Below are 11,964 nucleotides of genomic sequence, written 5' to 3' on the forward strand. Positions count from 1 at the left end.
GTATTAACAGTTTGGCCTGATTCTGGTCTACCAGGTGGAGAGAAACACTGTGTACACACCACACACACACACACACACACATATTTATATATATATATTTATATATATATATTCCTCATAATGAAACAGCACCTATTCCATTAACACATCATGTTAAGTCATGCTAAGAAGAAAACCCACTGATGGAAAGTTAAACACTGAAAAAAAAAGCCATCTTTCATCATTTTTTATTTGAATTTGTGTTATGCCATCAGTGCTGTTGTGAGTATACACATCACCACGTCATCATATAAACATCACCACTTATTATTTATATCACATGCACACAAACACAAACACAAACATAAAAACTCTGCCACACTCACTCAACACGTGACAGCCCTTTGGGTTCAGCTGTAAAAGTGTTTCCAGTCGAGGCAATATAACATGTGCACAGTGGTATTTAGAAGGTTTTTTATTCTTGGTTTTGTTCTTGTGCATACATTTATCTTTACAAAACTATAACAAGTCTGCATAGCAATTCAAAGCGATACATATTCAATCAGTACATATAAACGGTTTGTGAATCCGAGACAAATGCTGTTTACCCAATAGTTCACTGACGGAAGATTACTGGTAGCAGGTGCAGTCAACATGACTTCTGTGACTTCACACACTGAGGGTTACAGACAGATTTGACAATGTCATCACAAACAGTACATCTGGGCCCATGTGAGGGTGACTTTGTGATATGTGACGTGTAAAATCCTGAACGCTCATGTAGAGGCAGAGCATCCTGTGGTAAGTCATACTGCAGTCCACAAGGGCTCAGTGCTTTTGGCACGTGTGTGTATGTTTCTGACCTACCTCACAGAGGGAACCCAATGCCAGGCAGTGGCTCACTGTCCGGAGGGGCTGTGGTTGGTGGTGTCCGATTGCATATAAAGCAGCCGGCGAGAGTGTGTTTGGTGATCATGCACTGGAGTGGCCACGTTACCACAGCGACGAGCAGCACCAGGAACATGACCAGGAGCAGAAGTCGCCTCCAGTTCGTGCACAACCTCCAGCAGCCAGAGGGATACCTCCGCCTGTCCTCCTGCCTGGCTGCTGCCTCTCCCTCTGGCTTGCTCTCCCCGACGTCGATGCAGATGCAGGTAGGGCGCATGGGGCTCAGGTAGCACAGCCTCCTCCCCATCATACTCACGGGCTCCTCCTGCTGGAGGTGCTGCGGCAGGCTTCCCAGCACTTCCCTGCTCGTCACCAGAGCTGGAGGGCCGCTCCTGGGCACGGTGGTGGGGTGGCGACAGAGAGGGCAAGAGATGTGGGCATCGCCTTCCCCCGGTGTCTTCACCTGTTTCTTAAACTCCTCGGACCCGGCTAGGATACGTGCGAGGCACTCTAGGCAGAAAGTGTGGGTACAGTCCAGGAGCTTGGGCGTCTTGAAGACGTTGTCATAGCTGCTGAAGCAGATGGAGCATTCAGGTCGGCCATCGTCAGGGCTCTCGGCAGCCTCAGTGTAACCGGAGGGACCCAGTGTCCCCTGGGTGTGCCACACAGCACTGGTGCACATCGTGGACTCTTGCCTTAAAGAAATGGTCCTGAGAAAAAGACATCCATCTGAAATACTCTGTAACTAGCAACCATAAAATTACATTTAAGAGAAAAAAAGCAGTGTTGTGGAAACAGGAGTGAGTCGACCTATTTAGGCAGTCCTAAATTTGCATCAGCATTGTAAATAAGGAGATAGAAACAAGTATGGGGACATATACAGCATCATTTACATTTTAAACTTAAAGTTATAATCAGGTATAATCTATAAAACATATCATCCACGACTCTCTGTTGTCACCTGAGCTGTTCAGTATTCAAGGTCATTGCTATTTATGTGGCTGCAATTATACAGAACAGTGTGGAGCTGGTAAGCCAATCATTATTCAGTTTCTATGGACAGTTTCTAGTTTCTATGGAGAACCGTTACTGTTTTACTTTTCAGCAGTGACAGATAAGTAAATACTGGCTGAATTTGTAAATACTGGTAACCAGATATTTTTTTGGGTCCCTTAAGCATAAACTGCACATATCACTTCATAAGTATTGTATATTAGGCTACCTCATAGCTATTTTGGCAGCAAATAAGAAAAACACTCTATATTTCTAACTCTAGAGTTATTTAATGTGTAGACACAGCATTTTAAAACATCAACATTGATCAGAGGTATGGTTTATGTTTATGGAATTGGAGGTGGAAGCAGAGATGATAGACTTCATGTGTTTGTCTAACAATTTACTCTATTGCTCCTGAGGGAGGAGAGATAAGTCACAAGTCTCAGTGAATCCTTCTTACCTGAATTCAGTTGTATCTGCCGTAGTCCTTCTGTGTTAATTGCTTGTTGGCCTATTGCTCTGTCTCCAGTGGTCACTAAATATTTATACACGTTTTGTCAAGTTCCAGTATTTTGAAAATCTCTTTGTATCTTTCAATAAGAAAGGTTGCTATAAACAAGTGCCAACCTTGTAGTGGTCAGTCTATGTAAGGTACAGTTTGTCCACCCTCTGTATGTGTTTGAGTGGCTCTGAGGCTCTTTCCTCTATCTATGAATAACTAGTACCTCAGAACCACACCTTTGTATGCACGTCTGACGAGGAGAAATCGTCAAGGGAGGAGAACGCAAAGAAGGAAGGAATTCCTGGAAAATGAAGCACGTGCAGGAAGTTACTGCTTAATAAGGATGAGAGTGCAATAAAATGATCCTGCCCCTCAGGTGTGGCCATACCCTGGAGGCTGGCTTTGTCTCCTGTCTTATGCTTTGTCTCCTGTCTTATGCTTTTAATAGTTTTTGTCAGACATCATATGACATGGCTAATGCTCAAAGTCCCCTTCAGATCAGCAGGGACATAAGTAGCTTTTTAAATGAAATATGGACAACAGAACTAGTAATTGTTCTACCAGCTAAATGTTACATTTGGCCTCACTCCTTCAACTCGCCCCAAATGGCAACATTTTGGGATGTAATCTACTGAAGTGACCAAAACTGCCTGGATATGTATTTGGGCCTGTGACAGCTTTAATCTATTTGGTTAAAAGCTAAAGGTATACTCATTTCTTAACCAAGTAACTCCTGCTAACTGCGTCTGTATGGATTTCACCTTTGCCCCTCTGGGTGCATTGTAGGGCCTTCCTGCATTGACAGGCACAACATTGGTGTTGATTCATAAACCAATGTCCTTTGAATATCTGACATTTTTCTTGTATTTTCCTCCCCAAAGTCCTACCATGTCAGTTAATTCACAAATGTTTTCATCACACTCTGCCATCTTAGTTGTACCATCTTAATAGTTGATTTTGACATTCATGTGGAATAAGACATAGTCTGGCACATGAATTCTCTTCATTGTTGAATTGTTTTTATTTTACACGCCGTTAATATATCCTACCCAAGAACAAGGTCACAACCATGTTTATTTGACATGCGTTAATATATCCTACCCCACGAACAAGGTCACATACATGTTGTGGAATACTAAATATAGTTTACTACAGATTTTTCGGACCAAACGTAATTTGTTCAGATGTTCAGATTTCCTAGGCACACAGTCTCACATTTGTGGCACAAAATGCAGATTTCACAATCCTGTTATTTGTTTGTGCTTCATTTGTTCCTGAAATTCTTACAAGTTACAAAATGCACAAGCACAGAAATGAACAAGCACAGAAATATTTCAGTTCATGAAAACAAAGTGTGTTTGAACTTTTGTAGAAGTCAGTATTAAGCTGAAAAAGAAAATAATTATTTCCACTGAAAGTTGTAGGACATTGATTGTGAGTCAGTATTGTAGTACCGAGTCATGGATTTTTAAACAACTTCAGTTTAGTGCAATTTGTTTTATTTTTAAGTTTAGAAAAAGTGTAAATGCATTTGTGTACACAATGTGAATGCATAGCAATGTATCTTTGTGGACAAAATGCATAATGGTGTCATCTTCAAGAATGTATTTATTTAATTGCATAAAATGCATTTGATCTACAAAAACTAGGTTGTGAAAATTGGTGCAACTGGAATCTGCATATGCCTTGGTGAATCTGCATATACATATGCCTTGGTGAATCTGCATATACACATGCCTTGGATCAAACTGAAAAAAAAGATTTCTCTTAACTCATGTCTTTTCTTGTTTACATCCCCTGTGTCAAAGCAGCCAGAAGTCAGCTTTGCTTTCAGCTGTTGATAAGACATTATAGACAACAATGGCATATCTCGGAGGAGTGTCAAACAGAAAAGTAAACAGGAACCTGGATATTCCATGATGACCTCCATGAAAGTTATGACTGATAAGGGGCAATTTAACGGCGAAGTCCAGGTTTGTAAATACACGTGCCATCAGATCACATGTACTGAGTAGTATTATGAATGCTTTGCATTTATGCATGAACTGTGGTTCTTATTACATTAAATGCAGTAAATGGATGCAGTACAACTCCCTTCTCTGTCTTTGAATTACAAACGTTTAAGCCTCCTTTAAAGTAAAAAATGTTCCAGAAACACAGCATACTATTCTATACTATACTATGCACTAGCCCTGCCGACCTGTACACATGCCCACATGTTTATGTGAACTTAGTGGTAACTGTTAAGTACAAATATGAATAGTGCACATACATTGGAAATATATGTTATGTAATGGTCTGCAAAAAAAAGAAAAATTGTGACGGTTGTGTTTCTGGATTTTCCCAGCCCCAGTAAGTTAAAAGCAAGCACATCTAAAAAAAAAATATACCCCAGGTGCAAGGCATTCCAGGAAACTATTCTTCTTGGGTAATTATTTACCTTGCAAAAAAAAAGACTCATTGGTGACTGGACAAAGTATGAGGAAACGTGTACATGTTATTGAGTCATTTTAAGAGCTGTTTAGGGGAGGGTTATGGAAGCATTGTTGTAAATGCAATAATATAATCATGTTATCTTAAGATACAGTATGTAGCTGCAAGCAGCGATGTGGGGGCCAAGCAGCCCAGCAGGTCTGAATTACCATGGAAACATGATGTCAGTATGTCAATGGCATGGCTGGAAGCACGCACAGCAAGTTTCTGACAGTTGACCAAAGATTTTGCCGAGATATGAGCTCACCACCAGTTATTAGCCAAAACGCATTTTTGCTTATTGTAGTGACAGGCGAAAGCTTTTGGAACGCAGAGAAGGAAGGAATTTCTGGAAAATTAAGCACGTGCAGGAAGTTACTGCTAAATAAGGATGAGGGTGCAATAAAAGGATACTGCCCTTCAGGTGTTGCTTTCCCGTGAATATGACATTATATGACATGGCTAATGCTCAAAGTCCCATCCAGATCAAAAGGCCATATAAATCGCTTTGTGAGGCTTGGTCTGAAAATAATCTGTGCAAATTTAGGTGAAGATTGGACAAATATTGTGGCCTGTGAAATGTTTTTTTTTTTTTACATTTTTCATAAAATCCACTTTTCATTGAACTCAACTTGATCCAATGAAACCAACAGTATCTCATTTTTTTTAAAATCAGCATATAGTTCCAAAGTTGCGTGCATAAATGCAACTCCAAATTAGACCCAGTGGTGGCACTAGAGCGCTTAAGGCACAGGCATGAAACTTCCAAACTTTTTACCATATGCTTCTAGGGACTGCCATAGACACCCTAGATAAGATAATTAACATGAATAAGAAAAGGTAGAAACACAATGGGTCCCTATGCAGCTTCAATGCTTGGCCCCCAATTCTGGCATTATATGAATGAAAACAGACATCAAGTTTTGCTTCCAAAACAGGTTTGAACTCTGATGAAGAAAGGAATGTTACCAGTGGGAAATATCTTTTATCATATGAGGTCAGATTCATTCACCCTGATCCTTTTACTAACCTGGGAGCGATGAATCTGCATCCTCCCTGACCCAGATCCTTGTGCTGCTAACACCAGGTGAATTATACAAATTAAAATGATTCATTGTGTCACTCATTACTCTCCTAATTACCTGTACAACCTCATCATAACATTCCCCGGTCCGTCTGCCTAGCCTTTAGCAAGTAGCTGCCAGAAGTTCTATAACTCATCATGGACATAAGGAGTTGGTTGCCACCAGAGTCTCCTACTCCAAGTATGGTGGCTTCGTTGTGATTCACAGTCACATGGCATGTTAGCTTTAGGCTGTCCCCTAGTGTACACTATCTATTTGCAGTCTCTCCATTTCATGGGATTACAAAATGCCAGTTATACATTATTGAACAGTTTAAGAAATGTGTAGATGGCTACAGCACAGCATAAAGGAGAAATGCATGGGGAAAACACAGGGAAGAATGGGCTGTAGTAATAGTTCTTTTTAAATAAGCAGTTTAAACACCCACTGCATGTGTTGTGGTGATGGTGGTGGCATTGATTTGTGTGTGTGAATTCAGGAACAGGAGTGGGAGGTCACGGTCATCATCAGTATCAGTAAAGGTAACAGAAGGAAGTATATTGCATTCCTTTTAGTGGAGCACTAGGCTTGGTCAGTAGATAATCAGCCCTTGGACTCTTATCTGGTCTGCATTTCAGTTATTGTTGGTTGTTAATTAACTATTATTTAGCCCTTGCTAAAATGACCATTTTAAGGTACAATTGTACAGTTTCATCAGGCACTGAACCCATCATACATTTAAAGTTATAAGGTTTAAAATGTTAGACAACTTCTACTAAAGATCTAAACAAATTTTGTCTTTTAGGTTACCTTTTAATCCACCAGCCAAGCTCAAATGACTCCCTCAAATGATTATAATAGTAGAAAAGCCATAGGAAGCAATGAATTGACTGATTTTGTTTTTACCACTCTTAAGCATACACACTTCGCTTGGTAAAGACATAAAAATAATTCATGTCACAAATTTGTTTTGCACAGTTAGACTATAAAAGGTCTTCTCAAGAAAGGCACAAAGCTTGTAAAAGCTTCTTAAATTTTAGATTTAGGTTCCCCTGTAGTGGACGAAATACAACTCACTCAATGTTATCATGTAAGTACTTTATTACTTTATTACTTTATTTTTGTCATCTTACTGCTAGTGACAATTTTCAGAATCACCTAATAATCCAAATAATCAGCGTTCAATCATACAAAATACAATACATTAAAAATGAAACCCACTCATCACCTCATTAAAAAAAAAAAAAAAAAGACCATGTACAATTGTACAGGATTCCTGATGGCTGTACAACAGCTAAGATAAAGACCAATGAGATACAAACTAAACCTAAGTGAAAAGCCATCATTCAATTTTGGTTGGTACATCCCCGTCGTACCATTGGCCATTATTCAGGCAACATACCTCTACTGATAATAATACCCAACTTAAAGAGAAAAAGAAAGGAAGACCAACTAAGTGAACCAGAAATTAAGATAAGATACAATCACTTTTCAAAAGCCATATCATTTTGTGAAAAACTTCAAATTAAGAAACATGATTCAGCAAAAAAAAAAAACACAAGGAGGAATACACATCCGGAGCCTACACAACCCTTCCATGAAGTTTTCAAACAGTGCATATCACCTTCATTGGCACAGGATTGGCATTAAAAAGTGCTATTTTCAACTACTGACAAACAAGACAAAGCCATCTGGTAAGAGAAAACACAGCTATCATTCATATGTAACGCTTCCATTGGCTGACCGCTCAAGACTAAATGCTTTCAAGATTCTGTAGTTAATGGAGATACACTGGAGGGCTCAGGAAATAGTCACAGTTCCAATGTTTGAGGCAATATGACTGAACAGCCTCACTGAAAGTTCAAACCTTTCTTAACATGCATGTAAGGCTGGTGTGGATATGTAATGGCTTACCAATATAGGCACAAATGGACCATCGGTTTCAACAGTGGAGGACAGTGTGAGCATCCTCTCTGCTCTCACCTCAAATTGCATGCGTACTGGCTTACATCGGAAATGTGTCCGTTTCAATTGGCACTGGGCCGCATGCAGGTGTATGGAATCTTTTTCATCGGGACATGATTATTAACATTAATATTATTTTGGCTATAATTCATCAGAGACATTTTGTCCACTGCACAATGAGTGTTCTTGATCGATCTATGGAGACCTGTGCAGAGGGACGGTTTTTGGTCACTTCAGTGCATCACATGTGATTCAAATGTTGTGCAAACTTGGCACTATAATTCATTTTGGTTTACTGCTACAACAACAACACAATACAAAACAAGAGGGAACAATAAGCTAGTGACAAAAACACAATGCTAATCTGCTAATCACGAGATAAATAACTCAAAGTGCTACAGCTGCACCAAAACCAAATGGTGTTGCGTTTTAAACACAGAGGAAAAAGGAATGGAAACATGATAAGTATCAATAAATAACTGCAGCTCTTATGCATCATTGAGCATTAAAATCAAGTACATACCGGTACATTAAAATGAGAACTGGTGGATGACATGGTTTTTGGTCAGAATTCAGTGTCAATGGGACATTTCTGACAGTGGAGAGGACAATTAAGCAATTGGACAAGAAAGGAACACGTCTCCATAAGACACCCGAAACAGAGAGGCCCTTCCTATCAGGACCTCTCATTAGACTTCAGTGGGCTGATCACACATTGTGAATCCTAGTGACTGGTCCTGTGGACACAGTGGCACTGCTCGAGGCTGACGCAGCAGATGGTCGCTCCCTTCTGACATATCTGGGTTTCCTTACTGCAAATTGGGCATATTATTGTTTAGTTAATGTTTGTAAGAAGTAAGGGTCAATCTAGTTTAAATGCACATATTCTGCACATTGAGAGAAGCATTTCACAATATTATGACAGCTATTCATGTGGAATTCCTGTCATCTGGTAAATAGTCATCAAATTCAATGAAATGCCTAATTCATTATGTGGATGCAACAGCTCCACCTTCCAACAAATGACACTTTTGTCTTCCAAGACTACATAGCACAGCCTTACAACTGGCCACAAGGGGGCACTGCTGTTAGTAAACTTTTTTCTTACCTGAAGCTCCAGCAGAAGGCATCATAACCGCCTTGAGACAGAGGAGAGGAATGTGTTAGGTATCTGTTAACAGGCTAAACCTGTTCGTTATTTTAGTTACTAGTGGCTCCTAGCAGAGCGAGGTTCCTTAGTCCTAACAATTGTAAAGAAAGCAATGAAAATCAAGGTGAACTACTCACCGTTTCACTGGGCTGGAATATGAATGCTACAAAAACAAAAAGAAGTCTTTCTTGTAAAAATATCTCCCAGTACACATTAAGCAATAGTCAATCATCTACATCATGAAAGAATGATGTTCCTGTAGACTGAGTCACCTTTGTTACGCCTGTAGAAAAGCCCAGGCAGCTGGTTTGAGCGCTTGAGGTAGAAGAAGGAGGCAACAGATAGGATCAGGAAGAGACTGATCAGCAGTGTCCCGAGGAGGAGTGAGGCTGCCACACCTGGCCCACCTGTTGCACAGCCAAACCCATCACACACATCCACACTTATCACTATTTCAGTGCATCGAACATAGGACAGAGTCCAAATCAATAGAATAATTGTCATTGCACTTTAATTTTAATTCTTACTTTAATGTGAACAATGTTAGTGAAATGAGTATGGTATAATTATAAGACCTTTCTTACCAAGGTTAATAACTGTAGATTTTGTGGTAACATTGCTCCTTGCTGTAAGCATCAAGCAAAAAAAGAAGAAAAAAATAATGCTGACCAATGTTCATTCATCCAAACTTCAGAAGAAGCTTTAGAGAAAAAAACGAGTGTTCAAAGCGTTTTCAGCCATGATTTAACTATACAGAGTGCCAAACTCACTGTGGTTGCAGACTGTGAGGGCGCCTTGTTCTGGAACTGCTGAGTCACAGGATAAGCACATTGAGGTATTGTTCTCCAGAACGTGTAAATGGCAGCCTAATGAGACCAAACAAGGCATATGAGGTTTGCTACATGGCCCCCAGATCTGAATTAACTTTTGACACACTGATGTTTTCTTCCTAATAGTACATCACCACTGACGAACAGACATAGCCTCCAATTACAACATACAACACACAAAGATAGAGCTGTGTGTCAAAGGAGCAGTACCTGAATCACAATGAGTGGCATTCATACAGCTTTCATTGCTTCTCTGCATGGACCCACAGCAAGTGATAGGGTTCTGTAGAAGAGCCTTTAAAAGCATCCCACCAAAGACAGTAAACAGGGGTTGAAGTGTTGAAGGTATGTACAAGCATGTATAACAAGTTGAGAAGCCCTGAAAACCCACCCAGAGCAGAAATAAATGACACACTCACTACCAAAGATAAATAAGGAGCCAACGTACTGTATCCTAGCTACGTGGAGTACCTTTAATATAATGATACAGCAAATGTACCTTTGTTACAAAGTTTTCCGAGATCATTAGAAGTGCAGCTCCAGTAAATATGTTGCAGTGTGTCATGACGACCTTGTCTACAAATAACAAGTTACATGTTAGAATTAAACATTCAGTCTGGAATGAGCACGAGGCTCTGAAATTTGAACAGCACACTATATCTTTGGTATACACAAGGACTAGTGATTTGCTCAGCGTTTCAGGTAAATATTGACTTCGGTTATAAAGTAGCAACATCATTCGTGTCTCTCCTGCTAACACATATAACTGTCACTCACAGTAACCTAGCTCACAAGTTCTAACGGCATCAATCTAATTAACATTAGCTACTTACAGCTAAAAAAAATGGTTAGTTTGTTGAATTTAACACTGCTGTATCACAATTTGGATGAATAGACACGTTTATGAAACCGCATGGCCTCAGTGGATCTTATGTTTACATAGATACGAATCCTAACTTAACTAATGACGTTTGGTGTTAGCTCTCATTATCTAACCGGTGTTACTTATAGCCCTGATTGCCAAACTAAGCGTATGCAGCCAACAAACGCTAATAATGAATACTAGTGACCATTATCAATACAATAACGTTAACGTTACCCTACCTTAGCGTGCTAGCAAACTACAGTGAAGTTTACTGCCCGGGCAACTCCGACCGTTTGAAGAATATGCGATGTTACAGGCTGTAAAGTTACCTTGCTAGCTAGCTATCGATAACATATCTAGCGATAGATAGATAGCTTGTTGCCTATCAACTTCCTTTTCGTCTGTCACTCTACACGGCAAACTAACAGTTGCGCAATAATGCTTAGGGATGAGTCATTTTGTTAAATATTATTTTTGGTTGATTGTTTTGTGATTTGTCCTTGCTTGCAGTCACGACAGTCCTCTCATGGACACATTATCAACGCCCAGGTAACGTTTGGGTCGCAAGAAGACTTTTACGGCGTGAAATGAAATCAGACTTCCTGTCTCTGAGTTGCTAGGATACAAATTGCATATACATGGCAACGGCATAAGTCTCTGGTACAGCCCTACAACCAGATGGAACCTGGTCAAGAAGATAATCTCTGGATAAAAGCTGTCGCGGACAACACACTGGTCTGACTAATAGCCTAACTATATAATAGTCTACCTAATGGTGTTGGCTAGAGGGTTATGTATTAAGAAACAATACAATACTTAACACAAATACAAATAGCACAATTTCTTCACACATTTTTATTTCCGAAATGTAGTTCTTCTAACATGCATGGAAGCTATTTCTTGAGATGGCAGCATCAAATAGCCTAAAACTTCAAGGGTTGACTGCCCTTAACGAGTATCATCGGGATTTTTCGACCTGGCCCTGTTTTTAGATCTTTTGGGTCCAAACTTTTACTAAGGACTATAAAACAGTGCTGTAGGCTAGTCATTTTTTACATTATTTCTTTACAGTTAAATATAGGGCCCAGGTTGAAAAGTTTCCCTTTAAAATATGTCTACGGGGACATTTCCCTACTGGATAAATTAATCTAGGCTGTTCGTTTTCTGCCATTTGACATGTTGTGTGTCAGTCCTAGTTGAGGACGGTGGGCTGACTGAGGTGATTCGAATTGCTTCAGGGGACATTCTTACGA

At 39.9% G+C, this 11,964-nt stretch overlaps 2 protein-coding genes across 4 annotated transcripts; both read right to left on the bottom strand.

The window, feature by feature from the left end:
- Positions 1-211: 211 nt before the first annotated feature.
- LOC105889185 (RING finger protein 223) lies at positions 212-2,714 on the bottom strand. The gene is made up of 2 exons (XM_012814983.3): positions 2,324-2,714; positions 212-1,577 (listed from the first exon to the last, which is right to left on the bottom strand). Exon 2 carries the CDS (start codon positions 1,547-1,549, stop codon positions 848-850), a length of 702 nt encoding a protein of 233 aa, XP_012670437.2. The 5' UTR covers positions 1,550-1,577; positions 2,324-2,714; the 3' UTR covers positions 212-847.
- A 4,290-nt stretch (positions 2,715-7,004) lies between these two features.
- Positions 7,005-11,330, bottom strand: c5h1orf159 (chromosome 5 C1orf159 homolog). 3 transcript variants are annotated; one of them, XM_031568351.2, is made up of 9 exons: positions 10,951-11,323; positions 10,346-10,422; positions 10,057-10,141; positions 9,787-9,882; positions 9,601-9,642; positions 9,289-9,423; positions 9,154-9,179; positions 8,975-9,005; positions 7,005-8,678 (listed from the first exon to the last, which is right to left on the bottom strand). In XM_031568351.2, the coding sequence occupies exons 2-9, from the start codon at positions 10,409-10,411 to the stop codon at positions 8,575-8,577; spliced, it is 585 nt and encodes a 194-aa protein (XP_031424211.1). In that variant the 5' UTR covers positions 10,412-10,422; positions 10,951-11,323; the 3' UTR covers positions 7,005-8,574. The 3 variants fall into 3 exon arrangements, with proteins under 3 accessions (XP_031424211.1, XP_031424208.1, XP_031424209.1); XM_031568348.2 differs by having other exon boundaries at positions 10,346-11,325; XM_031568349.2 differs by lacking the exon at positions 9,601-9,642 and having other exon boundaries at positions 10,346-11,330.
- Between the last annotated feature and the right edge of the window lie 634 nt (positions 11,331-11,964).

This window comes from Clupea harengus, chromosome 5 (assembly GCF_900700415.2).
Source record: "Clupea harengus chromosome 5, Ch_v2.0.2, whole genome shotgun sequence".
Classification (NCBI taxonomy): Eukaryota; Metazoa; Chordata; class Actinopteri; order Clupeiformes; family Clupeidae; genus Clupea; species Clupea harengus.